The sequence below is a fragment of the Pezoporus flaviventris genome, unplaced genomic scaffold, assembly GCF_033815535.1.
Source record: "Pezoporus flaviventris isolate CSIRO_AGI_PZ_B2104156 unplaced genomic scaffold, CSIRO_AGI_Pfla_v1 ptg000083l, whole genome shotgun sequence".
Lineage (NCBI taxonomy): Eukaryota > Metazoa > Chordata > Aves > Psittaciformes > Psittacidae > Pezoporus > Pezoporus flaviventris.
In genome coordinates this window covers 7,615,001-7,632,208 of record NW_026892631.1, presented here as the reverse complement: position 1 = coordinate 7,632,208, position 17,208 = coordinate 7,615,001, and the positions used below count along the sequence as shown (strand labels likewise).

The window sequence follows — 17,208 nt, the reverse complement described above, 5'->3', positions numbered from 1 at the left end:
TGACGGCTAATCATTTGTTATCTATGGAATCTGCATATCTAGATATATGGAACAACTTTAAAGCAGGGCTGTATTTTCTCACACACCATAGGTGCTTTTTGCTATCTTGCTGCATTAAGTTGTCAGACTTAAGGGCAGGAAGTCAGCTTTGAGTTGCTTAGTTTGAGGTATAATGAATACTTTGCTCAAGCTAATCTTTTTCATTGCAACAAAATACTTAAATGAGGAGAATTTAGTCTAACATGGTTCTTCATACAGCAACACGTTCTCCAGTATTGTTATGTTTATGCAACTTGGAGTAATTGACCTTCATTTAATGAGCCTCTCTGTGGTGCACCTTACTGCAAAGATAATCAAGGTGTATACTTTTAACATGTTGATAATGATCAGCATGGGATTTGCTGGTTCTGTGTATTTAAGACTTACCATAAAAGACTTTCCAGTACCTCTTATTGACTGTACCTTGCATATTCTGTAAAGGCCTTTGGTAGCAAGTCCTCAGTTGTTTTTTGTTCTGTTACCATGGTAACTTTGAACTTTTTAGCTGTGGAAAAAGCATTTTTTTATTTGACTATCAAGAAAAAAGGTGCATGTATGGTTTTGAGCAACAAGAAAAAACAAGCATGGATTTTAAGGAAGTTGTATCAGATGAGCTTGTATATTGTAAAAAAGATTTTTAAAGTGCTTTGGATTTTCTTTTTGGTGTATGTAAAAATCACTGAAATGGGGGGAAGCAACTTACTTAAGTAATATATATGAAGTCTTCCCTGGTTATAAGCTATATAGAAGTATGTATCAGTGTGTATAAATATACAAATGAGAATTACATTGCATTCATGTAATAAACTGTAAAGCTTACATACTTTACGAAGGTTGCCCTTGTAGTGTGATCCAGTTCAGATCTTGAAGAATTTAAGGGAATAATAAGCCAGGTTTGTATTAGAGCTGTGCTTTAATAAGCCTCTTATTTCCATGTGAGGGGTATGCTGCCTCTGTACTGGATAAATTATTAAGAGTAAGACTTGAATGGAGGATAAGTTTGTAAAAATCCTTTAAATGAGGTCTTGTTGTTGTGGAAATGTTAAAATCAATTCAGGAAACAAATGTTCTTTTGACCACATTGCTTAAAAGTACTAGAACTACACTTGAGCTATTCATGGTCTTTAAAGCTTGAAAGCTTTTAGGACAATTTATTTAAGTCAACTTTAGAAAACACTGATTAAAAATCCTTTGTAATTTTTTTCCTCTTCAGAACATCAAGATTTGTATCTGGCAATTATGGAATTGTCTTTGTGATGCTTATCAAGGCAATATGATAGTAAGAAATAAAAATGTATAATCAAACAGGAGCACAGGATGAACTCTCTGGCTTGCTTGGCAGTATAAGCCTGAAAGCTTGCATTAGTTCCTGCTTGCCTTTATTATATCAAACACTCGTTTAGCTTCCCCTTGATGAAAGTCACATTGCTCCTAATTACAGCCCAGGGTTGTTTTTTTTTTGTGATACTTTAATAGAAAACACACTGATGTGGCAAAGCAAGAAAGGGTAAGACTGTGCAAGTTACCTCCAGCTCTGTAGCTTAAGAAAAGGCTTGTTCAGTCAGCAGAGTTCCACTGGTTTTGCCAGTGTCTGACAAGTTCACCCCATCACGATTCTTCACCTTTGTCCTCTTCAAAGATATCAAAAATTTAACTTTAATTTGAGTCAATGGTGTTGCTAACAGAAAATCAGGAAATTACTGCCTGAGACTGGGGATAATGAAAAGAAATAGTAGGTATTTATTTTAGGTGACTGATTGTAAACCAGGGCTAGCAACTGATGTAAGGGAGAACTGAACAGAAACATGTGTCCTGTCCATCAGGAAAATGGTAATGACTGATACTTCTTCCAGTGCTGGTCCTTTAAACCATCAAAATTGGGAAAATTCATTCTCTGTAATAATGAGCTGTCTTCATTATGAAAGCACTGTTTTAAGGGTTGGATATTCTTGTTCTAAGTCTTGATATAATGTGGACAATGTCCAGTCCTGTCCTGCAGTTGTTATCCTATAATGGTATATATTTGCATGAGATTACGGACTCCTGACAAGTATCATAAAGATTGTTGTCTAGTGAATTCCAGTTCAAAAGGTTGGAATGTGGGGAGATAATACTTGTCCAAGACACAAGCTTCTGCTCCTACAGGCAACTACATCTTCAGAACTACTTGTCTACTTGAGGAAAAGGCTCTAAAATTAAGATGAGATTTGAAAAATGTATTTTTTAGTGCAGAGCTGTTAGTTACTCTGCCTGAATATTTGTAGACAAAATACTTAGATGCAGCTAATGCCCATACCTCGCTTCGGAGTAGTTTGGTTTAGCTTCTGGGATGTAATAAATCCACTGGCCCAAGTGCTTGAATTAACATAATAATTAAAGTTTCAGCACATTGTTGTAGGTCACATTAAGAAAATGTTTAATCTTCCTGCATTCGTTTGTGTACATTCAAGGCACTGTGAGGTCTAGGGAGACTGAATTAAACTTGAGTGTATCAGAAAGGAGCTGAGTGTTTTAAGAGAAATGAGGAAAAGGTTTAGCTTTGGGAGCTGTTTGTAGTTGTTTGTCTTCTAAGATACAGCAGAATTGGGTCACTACTGAAGTTACAACTCATGTGAGAAAGCTGTAGGTGTATAGGAGCCAAAATACAGAATTATCCTGCATCTGGCCATGTAGGGATTTGGGGTTTCTTTGGTTCATAGTTCATTTTCTATGGTCAGCTGTGATAAGAAAAACCATCTGGAGCTGGACTGGAATGAGTGAGCAAGGCAGGGATCTAGTAGGTCAGGTGGAAGTTACTCTGCTGTAGGGCGGGTGGCACTTCACAAGTGGTAATAGGCTGAAGTCTGCTTTTCCTAATGTAATGCCAGGTTTAAACATTGACATAAAGAGGATGATTTAATGTCCTTTTGTGAGTGAAGCCAAGGGAAGTTCAAAAATTACTTCGTCCCAGCACTGCACACTTGTGAGGGAAAAAATACCTTGAATGGTTATTATGGCATCATTGGGAGTGAATCAAGATTTAACTTCTCTCGAAACAGCTTTGAAGATCATGGTAAATTCCCAAATTTCAATAGAATTATTTGCAGTAGGTCTTCTTTTTTTTCCTTCTGAAATATTTCTTTGCCATTACAAGGGTAGATGGGTTTAGTCATTTAATGGGTCATTTACTATGATAGGCATTCACTTGACAAAAAAGCCCCAACAGAGTAAGTGAAGAAAACTTCTCCATTTGTGCTACATTATTGATTCTGTTTGCATTACAGAATTACAGAATGCCTTGGAAGGGATCTTGGAAGGTTTCCCACCCCCTTCATCATCCAGTTTCACACCTTTCATTAGAGCAGGTTGCTCCAAGCCCCCTCCAACCTGGCCTTGAGCACTGCCAGGGATGGGGCAGCCACAGCTTCTCTGGGCACTCACCAACCTCACAGGGAAGAATTTCTTTCTAATGTCTCATCTCAGTCTCCCCTCTGTCAGTTTAAAACCATTCCCCCTTATCCTGTCACTTCAGGCCCTTGTAAAAATTGCCTCTCCAGATTTCTTGTCAGCCTTTCTAGGTATTGGAAGACTGTTATAAAGTCTCCCTGGAGCCTTCCCTTCTCCAGGCTGAACGAGCCCAGCTCTCAGACTCTCTCCATAGAAAGGGTGCCAGTGCAGGCTGTTGTTCAGCTTTTGTTTGTGCTTGCAGAAAGAGGCTTACAAAGTGGAAGATGAGGATAGAAAATAAAGCCAAGGAGCTTGAATTTGCCTAAATAACTCTTTGTTTCTTGTATGGCAGCATGAAAAAGTTGCTGATTATACTGGGGGAGTAGGGAAATGAAAGGAATGTAGCAAGGTAGAACAAGAGCTCCATGAGCTGCCCTTGTATCCATCAAACTGTTGTGATTTTGTCGCTAGCAGGCAAGTGAACACTGCCTGCTTCCACTTAAGAGATGGAAATATTTCTATGTGCATATTGTCTCCATAGCCCTAGACTAATGTACAAACAAATAATCCTCGTATAATGAAATAATCAAATCATCCTAGAGTTAAATGGTTTTACCTTTAAATCTCAGTCTAGGAATCCAATCAAAATGAACACAAGTAGAAGAGAATTAGAAAAGAGTGGACTGCAGGTCTGCAGAATTCTTCTTTAATGACAATTAAGCAGGATTTTAATGATTTTATTTTTTTTAACCTTTTTTAAAACCGTTTAGAACTGTACCATTGTTTCTTTTGAATACTGAGGAATAATACAGCCTCCAAAACATTTTAAACACAGCTTCGTATCAAATGCTGAAGCTATGGGGCCTGCAATCAAAACTGATAGTGAACCTGTAGGGAGTAGGAGCTGTGGGTACACTTACAGGTGACCATGAGAGAGTGATTTTTTGATAGATGCAGTAGTTCTCTTTCTTCCCTGGAATTTCTGGAAGATTGAAATAACCTAATGAACTTAACTGATGTGATGTTTCGGTGATATATGCTAGTGTGTTTTGTGAGAACTCTTCTATTTTAATTAATTTGAAGGCATCCAGAGTAGTCATCAGATGGCTTTAGAAGTCCAATGATGTGTACTCAGAATGAAGAACTGTGGATTGCATATAAAGGGCTTTATTCATTTTTCTCAAGGTACTATAAAATGAAGAGAGATATTGGAAAAGCAAAACCATATTCATCAATCCAAAGAAAACACTATGTTGTAGAAGAAGGTTGAATTACTAGCTCATGGAACTTACAGCACAAACACTTTCTGAATGTGTATTGATCCTGTCACTCCAGGTACTGCGCCATGACATTTCCTTAATATAATAAACGTAAGACCTAACTGGCCTCTGGGGCTGGCTGGCTGAACAACTGAGCAGTGATTACAGGGGGTTGTTATACCTGGAGTTTGTGTAGAATATTTCCTATACTGCAGTTGCTTGAGAGTAGTCGATCCAGTTGTAGTCTTTGCTCTTGATTCCTGTGTGGTTTTGTGTGGGACCAACAGTCATGTTCAAGCTGTGCAAGAGGAGCCTGCCTGTGGCTCCTGCTTTTGTTGGCACAGGCTTCAGTCTTGCATTTTTTTTTCCACTTGCAATTTTTTTTTCCTCATGGGTTAGGAGATAGAGATTTGCAAGGATACAGACTCCATTACTACTTCCCCTGCCCTGTCTGGCCAGTAGCTTAGTGGAGAACCAGCAGCTGTGGTGAAACCAATCTTCATGCCTTGCAGTGTAGAAAAACTTTAGACTTTGCATGCAATTAGATCATAGAAAAAGGAAGAACAGCCAAATCTCAAAGTTACATACTTTGCCTGTCAGTGGAATATGTCACCTCTTCTCATTTCTGTATCCTTTGTAAGATATGTTACTTTTTTCATAGTGTTTTTTATGAAAGCGTTCTTTGGATGGTTACTTTGTTGTTGTTTTCCATTCATATCTGTAAGGCATTGTTGCCCAGAGAAGCTGTGGCTGCCCCATCCCTGGCAGTGTTCAAGGCCAGGTTGGACAGGGCTTGGAGCAACCTGGTCTAGCGGAAGGTGTCCCTGCCCATGGGCAGGGGTTGGAACTGGATGAGCTTTAAAGGTCCCTTCCAACCCAAACCGGTCTGCGGTTCTGTGAGACTGTAAATAATACTAAGCTTCTGTGCAGTAATAATAAATCTTGAAATATGTTGGACGGTTACTTTAGGCAAATTCTTTAACAAGTGAAATAGCTTCTTAATATGTAATGTTTCTGACAGATGTCAGTATTTCTGACAGTGTCACTCTTTCTATCTGTATCTTTTTTTCTAGCCTTTGTCACCTGAGAAATGAGATCTTAAGTTTTGTTAGATGCGTGTAATGATCATGTCAAATTATCTATGACACTGCATGTGTCTCATCATCTTAGGCGTATTTATTGCATAAAGAACAGGATAAAGTGTCAGTGGTCTCAATGTGCTGTCTTCAGTGGAATTTACCAGCAGATAACTTGGCCTGGACATGACAGCAAATCTTTCCTCTAGAATGTCAATACAGCACTGGAGTCCAATTATTTTTATAGTCCGCTAATCTTCTTTTGCTTTTACAGTATTACTGCAGGCTTCTATAAAAAGACTATTGGTAATCTCAGTAGGGAGGCCTCCTTATCAAGCAGTTTCAAAGACTTCTGAAAAAATAAAGATCAGTAGGTAATACTGAATTCATGGCAAAAGAGCTAGTCAGGCTTCAAAAAACGCAGTGCATACTGATCATTTTGCCACTTGCAGAAATTTTCTTGGATTTTCTCAGATTTGATAATGAGACTTTGATAAAGATCTTCTGTATTTTTACAGTACATGAATAAAATGGTCCATTAAAGATAAATTTCGATACACCTCTCTTAGATATTCATAGATGAGAATAAATCAGTGTGCGCTGCTGAAGACAAGTTAGAATCATAGAATCCCAGACTGGTTTGGGTTAGAAGGGACCTTAAATCTTATCTAGTTCCAACCCCTGCCATGGGCAGGGACACCTTCTACTAGACGAGGTTGCTCCAAGCCCCATCCAGCCTGGCCTTGAACACTGCCAGGGATGGGGCAGCCGCAGCTTCTCTGGGCACCCTGTGCCAGGGCCTCATCACCCTCACGGGGAAGAATTTCTTCCTAATGTCTAATGTGAATATCAGTGTATCATCTGTCAGGCTTCTGTAGGCTGCATCAGGGTTAGTATGTTTTCCAGGACAAAATGTGGAATTACTTTGAATTCACCTGGCCTTTTATCCATACTCTGAATAGGTCCCCAGTTCTATTTTTGTTTGTATACCTGGTTGCTGCACACAGAATGCAAATAGAGGGGGTTTTGTTATTAAGGCTTACTCTGATCTTCAGCTGTGATTGGGCATTTCCCGTGGCTGCTGAGGGGTGAGAACACGGAGTAGTGTTGGGCTTCGCCTGCCTTTCTTTGCCTCTCAGCAGGAATTCAAGGGCAGTAAGAATGGTTTCTGGAGAAGAAAAACTAAGAGGTAAAAGGGGAGTAGAGGACAGCATTGATTCAACAGGAAAAGTAATAGCTCAAACTGTTTTTAAGAAGGTATATTACAGACTTAAGAGATTATATTATAATAACACTATTATAACCATCAAGTTTTTATGTGTGTCGGAAAGCCATTTGAGTGTTTTATTTGAACTTTGGCGTAATCATTTCAACATAATGTAAAAGCGCTCTGGATTTGCCCTTGAATGTTCCTAACCCTACATATATGCAGGTGGTTTCAGTTCTGTGCCAGTACCATGGGTGTATTTCCTCTGCAAAATAGAGACTTTTCAGCTGTCTTTCTGGCCATGACCTTGACATAAATCACTGTTGTTATACAGACAGTTACAAACAGTATTTGATTTGCTTCCATTCTAAAATAAACAATTTGTACCTGTTCTTTAGTCTAGATACATAATTGATTTTTCTTTCTGGAGAATGTTGTCTGTTCTTACCCCAAATCAAGAAGGATCTGTGTCATGCAGCTTCCTTAAGTTTTTGTGTTGTACTTAATTTGTTGGCCAGCTACATTCATAAATGGAATTTAAACCCAGTTTCTGTAACTCAGTGCAGTGATCATCAGGCAATCTAACATTTGGAGGAAGGCAATCTGAATTTGTATTTCGGTTTATTAGATATTAGAATTCAATGCATATTGTTCAAAGCAAACCGATATGAAATAGATATATCTTTTTCCTCACTAAATGAGAAATTCTACTTGTGTCCTTATTTGGAAGAAAAAAATTACCATAGAAGTTGTTAACAATTGGCCAGATTTTACTTTAGATTTTGGTAATGGGGAAAAAAAGGAAAAGAAAAAAGCATAGTAGGGATATTTTGGGGTCCATTTTTGATGATTCGTTGGACAGGATATATAAAAATGGATTAAGTATTTACAGGTGAAGTTAGCATATGTGGAAAGAGTAATGGAAGAGCTTTTTGATACTGTGGCTCATTTGGATTCTTTTGGTTTAGTTACTGATGGGGGCTGAAGGCAGCTCTGAGGATAAGGTGCCAAAAGAAATGCCACATATACCAGAAGAACGCATATTGCTTCTGTTACTGCTTCTCATAGAAGGCCTTATATAAAGAAAGACTTTTTTGGCTGAATTAACCATGTGACAGTACATTACGATGCTGAAGCTCAAATAGTATTTTTGGCTAATGGACTATCTGTCTTTGAAAAGTTTTGAGGTATTTATATATCCAGAATTTATTCTGGGGAAAAAAAAAAAGAAAGAAAAAAAGTAGGGTTTTTTGGGGGGGGGAGTTGCTGGGTTTTTTTAATCCTTTGAAACTAATGTAATAGTTCTTTAACTTTATTTTAAGAAGAAAGGGTTATAATGGGATATTAAGATGCAGGCAGAAGAGAGCCAGCCCAGGATGAGGAGGAGGAACTTGGCTTTTCCTGTGCCATCCCTCAAGACAGATTGATTTTTAAAACCTGCATTTACAGAAGCTTTATAGGTAGAAAAATCAAAACTATTATTTTTAATATTGCCATATCCATTTTTCTACCAGTGCTGTTTTCTGTAAGCAATCTGACATCAAAAGCCTCTGTGCTCTGATTCTTTGAATCTGTGTTTTGCAGCTGAGTGGCAAAGTCAGTGGGAGTCTTTAACAGAATCCCCAATTGAGTTTTAAGGGGTAAGACTAGTTTTGTCTGTGCATGTAGAAGTTTTAAGTATTTTGGCATTTTCTAGTTTATTCTTAATTTAACAAGAATGCCTTTAAAATGATGTCAAACTTTGAGACTTAGAGTAATTATATGAAAGGCATTATCACTGTGATATATATAAACTGCAGGACTTTATAATCTACTTTTAATGATGTGACTGTAGGAAAAAGATCCACTTATTTTCATCTTCTGGCAATTTAGTATTCAGTGTACACTAAGATGGCATCCTTCCGAAAAACTCCTGCTCGCTTCACTCTCCCTCCCCATTTGCAAATTTGCTTTTCAAGTGCATACTCTGTGTGATTAAATAAAAAGAACTGAAAATTAGTGAGGAAATTGCATGGTCTAGCCATTTTAGAAATGAATTAAAATTGCTGTTTAGCAAAATGGGGTAATTTATCACTTACCTAGTGTTCCCTGTAAGTCATTTATCATGAGTGGCAACTATCATCGTTTTAGTCTCATCTGAGACGGTGGGGAGGGATGAGAGGCTTACATTGTGCAAGTTCATATTTCTTGTAATTGGTGACTAATTTAATGATTGTGCTTAAAATAAAACAGGAGCTACAACAGCTTTCTCTTCTCCCACTGCCACATCATGATCTGTATGACTTTGCATCACTTCTGCTGTTAAATTCTTGTCAGTCACAATTTTACTTTGCATTTTTTGTTTACTTAAGCCTATGCTCATTTTACTTGTGTGTTGGCTAGACGTGGTGCAGCCTTTGGCTGCCCAGAGTGTCCAGTTTAGTGTTTGAGGTTTGTTTTTTGTGATTAATAGCGTACTGCTAGTGGACTTCAGAAACGGAGTTTATGCTAGTACAAATTAGTTGCTTAGAATGACTACAAGTAATCTGGAGAGGGGCTTTTGACAAGGCCCTGTAGGGACGGGACAAGGGGAATGGCTTTAACTTGACAGAGGGGAGATTGAGATGAGACGTTAGGAAGAAATTCTTCCCTGTGAGGGCGGTGAGGCCCTGGCACAGGGTGCCCAGAGTAGCTGTGGCTGCCCCATCCCTGGCAGTGTTCAAAGCTGGGTTGGAAGCGGTTTAGATCCACCTTGTCTAGTGGAAGGTGTCCCTGCCTGTGGCAGGGGGGTGGAACTACATGATCTTGAAGGTCCATTTCAACTCTTAACTATCCTATGATTCTGTGTCTAGCCAAAGTCTTATTTCTCTTGTCATCTTTTTGAGTGCAGCCTTTTCTCATGGAGAAAGGGATGAGATGGTTCACCAGCTCCTTGGGTTTTTGGAATGAATAGATACTTGTACAGCCTTTTGCTGCAAAAGGATCATTTAGAATAATAATAATCAGCCCTTGAGAAATTATTCTTGACTCCTTCAGAATAAGTAGCTCAGTCTTCAATGTTTTGTTCTTATGTTAGGCTAGCTGTGATTATCTCATAATAGACTTGCTTCCTAATAAAGGAGGAAGAAAGTAGTGTAATGTGACTATTAAAATTGCAGTTTATTTTAGAATGCTTTGTGGAGCTTGTAACTACTGGTTTTGTGATACTGTATCTTAATCTTGCTGTAACAATAGCAGCTCTTTTCAGACTGAAAGTTCCCATTCACAGTATAGCTGTTTGCTTTATACAGCCTGTGAGTGTGACTTTCTCATTTCCTGATTTATGTGTAATAAAGTCTTGTCTTATATCTTACTTGAAGTTTGCTTACATATTGCAACAACAGATTGCACAATACATTTCTGGGTATGCTGACAAACAAAACGCTCAAGAAGAGCAATTTCCGTTCCTTGTTAGTGTATATTGTATTAATAGAGAAGAGAGACAGGGATTTGTAATTATATGATGGGGCTATGGGAGGGGAAAGAGATGGATATTTCCTAGTTCTGGATTTGATATGGTGAATCTCATTTTTCTCCCCAAGTTGTTCCTTTGGAATTGTCTGTGAAGACTTCTTTAAAGGGCAAGAGGAATAGTTGCTGGAAAGGAACAAACACATGTGAGGAAGGGAAGGAAAAATGGGATAAACTTCTATTAAAAAACTGTTGAAGTGAGATAGGAACAGAAAACTGATAGTGTGTAGCAACAGTAATAGTTTAAAAAAGAAATTCAACCCTAACTGATAAAGTAGACCATCTGTACTCCCTCTGAATTAATAGTTTAAGTTTTATAATAGTTCTGTTGGTTTTCTTGGTTTCAGAGTTAAGTCTTTTATTGGTTAAGCAGACAGTAATCACTTGTTTCTCTCTCAGAGTGCCTGCATGATTTGTTTCTGTATGCAATCAAATGACCCTGTTTTATGTAATTGGGAAACAAATTAAGGTCAAATTCAGGTATAAATTTTGACAAAGACCTTATGGTGTTTATAGTTTTTTATCTTAAGTTCCGGTGAGTGATCGGTTTATGGAAGGGTAAGGCCAGGCCTCCTGAAAGAGCAGTGTACTGAGAAGCCTTGTGTGAGCTGCATCCTGAAATCATTCTAGGTTCAGTGGCACACCCCTAGTGCAGCGAGTATTCCTATTAGCTGTTAGTTTGCTGTTGCTGTAAAGCTTCCAATTCATGTTTACTACAGAAGGAGTTTAGGCTGTCTTGTTCTATTGTATCAGTTATTCTTATTGTTTACATGCTGTTTGGTGTGGTCTTCCCTGGTTGCATTGCATTACTTTTTGGAAAAAAACTCTAAGAAGCTAGTGTAATGGATAAATGTTTGAATTTTAGATTGCAATGAAATGGAGCACTGAACAGTGCATCTGAGAATGTAGTAGGTTCTGGTTTGGCATAATTTATTTATACAGTCTGTATTTAATGTTCTGAAGATTGAACAGAAGGAGCTTGGCTCTTAAGTATCACCGGTACCAGCTTACTTTCTCTTTGAAAGGAATTCTTTTGGCACATAGATAAATTGACAGCACTCAGCAACACTTTGTATAATAATAGATTGGGTTGTCACATGATGTGGGTCCTTGGAATTTAATTAATAAACTTATTTTAAGACTCCTGTCTCTTCTGTAAATAAATGTTGCTGCTATCAGTAACTAGCTTTGACTTACCCTCTCTGGACAATTTTTCTTTAGTGTATGATCCCATTATTGTTACTACCTGTTAAGACCAGAGCATCCAGTCACATGCATGCGATGTGCATCACGTGTGGACACATGATCAAATTATTATGGAATCAGCCAGACCTGTTCTCTGATTAAACACTGCCAGGGAGGAGGCTCAATATGCTGTAAAGCTTAACATAGTGCTGTACAATCTGCTGAGACCTGTGCAAGTATTTCTTCTGGACATTGGATCAGATTCTAAGGACTTAAATCATCCTCCAGATAAGTGAATGTTAAAACTGCTGTTGACTTCAGTGGGGAACAGGACAAATCCTGAGTACGGAAGTGGGAAATAGACCCTTTTTAGACTAGCGATACTTTAACAGAATGTGCTTTTTGTGTCAGTGTGATACAAGGAGATCATATCTTCTTGTACTGCTGAATTACCCATGCTTCAGGATTGTAACTGCTATACTATACAATAATTTACAGCACTCAAAATTCAGAACAAAGCCATGTTAAATTCAGTTATTGGTGTTCATATTATCTTGTGTTTTTTTTTTTTTTGCAGGTAATTACATTTTAGTCATTAAATGAAGTGCAACACTTCATACTGGCTAGAATGACTGCCATGCATTTTTAATGGCTCCTCTAAGTATCATTAAATGATAATTTGAAAAAACAAACAACCAGCAGTATACACAACTGCTTATTAATAAAGCCTGTTCTTAATTCACTTTAGAAAATCAACAAAAGTTATGGTATGAAATGGAGCAATAGATTATAACGGCTTCTTTATAGAAAACATTGGTGTGTGATATTTTTTGCAGTCTATCCAATCTAAATATATACCTTCATACTAAGTAAAATAGTACATCTGTGTGGTATTAAAGATTAGATATGGGGGGTAGTTACCAGTATTGCCTAGTGGCTTTTCTGTCCTGTGGCTGATCAACAAAAACATTTTGGCTTGTATGTGGTTCCTGCTCTGCTAGAAACCGTAAGATCCCAGACTTGTTTGGGATGGAGGGAGCCTTAAAGCTCATCCATGGGCAGAGACACCTTCCACTAGACAAGGTTGCTCTGAGCCCCATCCAACCTGGCCTTGAACACTGCAAGGGATGTTTCTGTTTGTTTTCAAATAACAGTGACAAAACACAATAAAGCTTTGCAACCTGATTTCCTTTTCTCATTCATTTTTTTAATGAATCCTTGCTAGCCTGTACTGAAACCCTACAGTGGCAGAGCTGTGGCTCTTTTACCTTCTGTCTTAGCATTTCATATCTGGGCATGGCAAGGCAGCATTGCAGTTGCAGTGTCTGATCACATTCCATTCATCAGTGCCATATCGAGGGCAAAGATATCTGAGGTCGCATCCAAGCGATCACAAGAGGAAGTTTTAATTTTTTTGTGAGGAATGTATTCCTCCAAATACCTGGAGGCATGTGGAGATAGGTTCTCACTACCTCCCCTTCCTTCAAGTAACTTCTGTATTATGTATAGTTTGGCCAATCTAGAGTATTTCCATGGGTATTTTTTTTAAATAATGTCATGGATACCTGTTCACATAAGGGAATGCATTGTTTTGTTGTGATACTTCCTTATAGAAAATACCATGGACTTAATTTCCCTTCAGTCATTTGAAACCAGAAATTTTCGGGGTTTATTATTCTGTAATACCAAGAAGAGTGTTTTCAGCTGTCAGATGCCTGTTCAAAACTGTTGTAGTTCTTAGCAGGCAGCACCTACTGGAAAATGAGGTGACTCTAGCTGGGTTTGCAGACTGTCTCATTAGCTGCTCAGCCAGGCCCTGTGACCTTTTATCTGTCAGACATTTATTTCTTTCCTTAGCAGTGAAATTCATCAGAATGAAAGTCAAAGTTCTTTTAACTCTTGGACCAGCAGTGAATTTTCCAATATATCCAAATGTTGCTGAATCATTTCAGTGTTTCAGCCTTAGCTTCCTAAAAGCCATTTACATCAAAAATTTTAGTAATGAGTTCTACTGAAAACACAGTAACTACTGAGAAAAAGGAAATTGCTGCTGTACCTACAGCTGGAACTTGCCTGGAGGAGTTACTGGTAAAGCTTGATCCCTCTTTGAAAATGAGATCCTGAGATTTCCAGGATCACAAGACATGACGGCTGAGCTCCTGGCTGTCCTTGTACTCCTCTGAGCTGGCCTTTCTGCAGCCTTTTAGCAGCCCATAATTACTAAAATTTTAAATGGCAAATGAAATGGATGAAATGGAACTAATCTGGATCAGGAATTGTGCCATTCCAGCAGGATACTCGTAGTTACAAAACTGGAAATTTAAAGGTGATGTTGTCTTGAATCCCCCCAGAAGAGGGTTTGTCTCATGACTCTGCAACCCAGGGACGTAGTGCTGTCACATCAGAACCTTTCCCAGTTATCAGAGGTATGGATGTGATCTACCTTGATGAGGGTTCACGCTCTGATGCGCTAGCATCCCACACTAATACTGTCCTGGTAGGAGATCTGTATCATAGTCTTGCAATGAATTCTGAAGACCAAATATGTGAAACTCAATCCTACAAGGGAAAAGTACCAAAAATGCCCTTTATTTGCCTTGGCAGGTGAGCAAAAATCAGTTTGGCAGGAAAAGTATGCAGGTAGTTCTTTACCCACAGTGTTCGGGCTTTTCAACCAAAGTATTTCTCTGAAGTGAAATGTTATGCTCAGTTTTGGCTTCTTATTTTTCAGTTTAAAGCCAGTTTTTAAGCAAACAATTCCTAGTTTGGTGCTAGATCTAAGTCAGTTGTTTAGAATCTGAATGGTTCAATATAACTTAAATCATTGACCTCCCCAAACTTCAGATTCAAAATTTCTGTACTGTTCTGTTGCTGAAATTTGTGATTAAATTAAAACCCATTTTGATGTCTTTCCAGAAATGCCTGAAATAGGGTCTTTCCCCACTGAATTTGGGGAAGCTTCATACACAAGTTGATTTTGAACAGCTCGTGTGCCCGAGGGGTCCCATAGTAAGGTAGAGGGAAGAACTGCAGATTGTCTAACACTCCTTGGGCATCTTGTATGAAGACGATTAAGCATACCATTTAATGACAGTTCTTTGGTAATGTTGCTGAGTATTGTGGACCTTATTGAAGCTGAAAGCAACTGGAAAGTAAAAAAAATTGAAAGTGGATGCTGCAGGCTGCATAGCATTGGTTAGAGATGATCACAGAATCACATATGGGTTTGTGTTGGAAGGGACCTTAAAGCTCATCAAGTTCCAAACCCCAGCAGGGATGCCTCCCACTAGACCGGGTTGCTCCAAGCCCTGTCCAACCCAGGCTTGAACACTGCCAGGGATGGGGCAGCCACAGCTTCTCTGGGCACCCTGTGCCAGGGCCTCAGCACCCTCACAGGGAAGAATTTCTTCCTCATGTCTCATCTCAATCTCCCCTCTGTCAGGTTAAAGCCATTCCCCCTTGTCCTGTCCCTACAGGCCCTTATCAAAAGCCCCTCTCCAGATTTCTTGTCGACCCGTTTAGGCACTGGCACCTGCTCTAAGGTCTCCCCAGAGCCTTCTCCAGGCTGAGCAAGCCCAGCTCTCTCAGCCTGTCTCCGTAGCAGAGGTGCTCCAGCCTTCCGAGGATCTCCACGGTGTCCTCTCAACTCACTCCAACATCTCCACATCCCTCTTGAGTTGTTGCCTCCAGAGGTGGACGTGGGACTGTGGGGGAGGGTCTCACTAGAGTGGTGCTTCTTGGTCACCTTCAGGATAAACTAAAAATATAACTTGTATGACACCCACGGGCTAGTAACAAGTCCAGAAAGCCAGAAAACCCTTTCTGTTACTTATTCATGCTGACTTGCACATAGCGCCATGCCAGATAGCAGCTTTGCAGATTCTTCAGTGGACGGTTTGTAGTGTTGGTTTGTTCAAGACCTCAGGCCAGTGCACATGGAGCGATCTAGGTTAATGATTCTTTTTGATGTGTTGTGATTGTAATAAGATTTGGGAAGGAAAAGATCTGGGGTTTAACTGGAATAATGCTGTGGTTTGTGCATTCCCCAAAATGTTCTGTGCTTGGATGTGTTGTCCGTCAGATTGCCTAAATAATATTAACACCACTGCTGATGCAGTGTATTTTTTGAGTTTAATCATACTCATAAAAATTCTGTAGGAATATAGTTTAAAATATGTTCATAGTAGATCTTTTTTTCCTTCATGGATTTTAAGTCTTTAAAATGAATTACTTCTTTATATGATGCTTACAGAGCACCAATTAGCTCTGAAAATAATTCCTGCAAGTTGCAGTGATTTATTTGTTTCTCTCCTTTTGTTTGTCAGGAAAAGAAGAATACATTGCGACATTCAAGGGATCAGAATACTTCTGCTATGATTTATCTCAGAATCCCATACAGAGTAGCAGTGATGAAATAACTCTGTCATTTAAAACACTTCAGAGGAATGGACTGATGCTTCACACAGGAAAATCGGCTGATTATGTCAATCTTGCACTGAAAAATGGAGCTGTCTCCTTGGTCATTAATTTGGGCTCAGGGGCCTTTGAAGCGCTGGTGGAACCTGTGAATGGGAAATTTAATGACAATGCCTGGCATGATGTGAAAGTAACCAGGAATCTGCGTCAGGTAACAGTACAATGGATACAAGAATAACTGACTTTGTGATGAGTAAATGCTTGATGATTAGAAAACTGTATAGTGTGACATTGGATGTTTAGCAGGCGTTTGATTAGTTTTTTTTATTTGCACAAGGAGGGCTATTCCTGCCACACTTGAGCAGGGGCAGATCTAGAAAGTAGTAGGGCAAGCAGCTGTCTGAGTATCAGTTAGATGTTATAAAGACTCTAGGTATCACCCGTGTGTTCTGCCACTGTAACTGTCTGCCCTTGCAGTCTTGCATTAGTCAAGGCTGATAACTTTCTACGGGACATGAGTTAGTCTATCTGAATGGCAGCTCTTTAATTAAAAGAAATGGTTTATATATTTTCTCTTTTTATAAGCGGGCAGTAAATTTGTTACTGGCTAAAGATTATGTACTGTGTGGAGGCATCTTGCATGTCGTGCCACATTTAGCTAAGCAAAAGTAGCAGTACCACATACCTAGGATATTGCATGCTTACTCTTGGAGATGTAGTAGGGGGTTTGTAGTCAAACAGTTAAATTTGAGGTTGGGGGTGGAAGGGATGAGGGTAAAGAGACTACCATGTATGTGTGTACACTGTATGTGCTAATTAAGTGTACAATATATGCACGTATGTGGCACTAAACTGCTATGTATATTGCTGTTCTAAAGTACTTTATTGGTAGTAACATGTAATTTTGTCAAGTGCTATATTTTTCTGCCCTAAATGTCTGTCTTAAGTAATATCCTTAACATATTTGTTGTTTCTCTAAACAGTTGCAGCTTGATTGGAATCTTTCGTTTCCCTTTATTAAAACAGCTCTGTCTTGAGGAGCTATTAACTAATCAATCTAACCTCTTCTCTCCCTTTTCGTTTTAAACTGGTTTAGTTATTCCTTTTTTGG

At 38.9% G+C, this 17,208-nt stretch overlaps 1 protein-coding gene across 23 annotated transcripts in view; it reads left to right on the top strand.

The window, feature by feature from the left end:
* NRXN1 (neurexin 1) overlaps positions 1–17,208 on the top strand; it is a 680,000-nt gene that overhangs the window by 198,646 nt on the left and 464,146 nt on the right. For all 23 annotated transcript variants that reach the window (XM_061475305.1, XM_061475304.1, XM_061475274.1 and 20 more), the window contains one exon: positions 16,007–16,308. In XM_061475305.1, the coding sequence (XP_061331289.1) occupies positions 16,007–16,308 (302 nt within the window). The remainder of the gene's footprint in view (positions 1–16,006; positions 16,309–17,208) is intronic.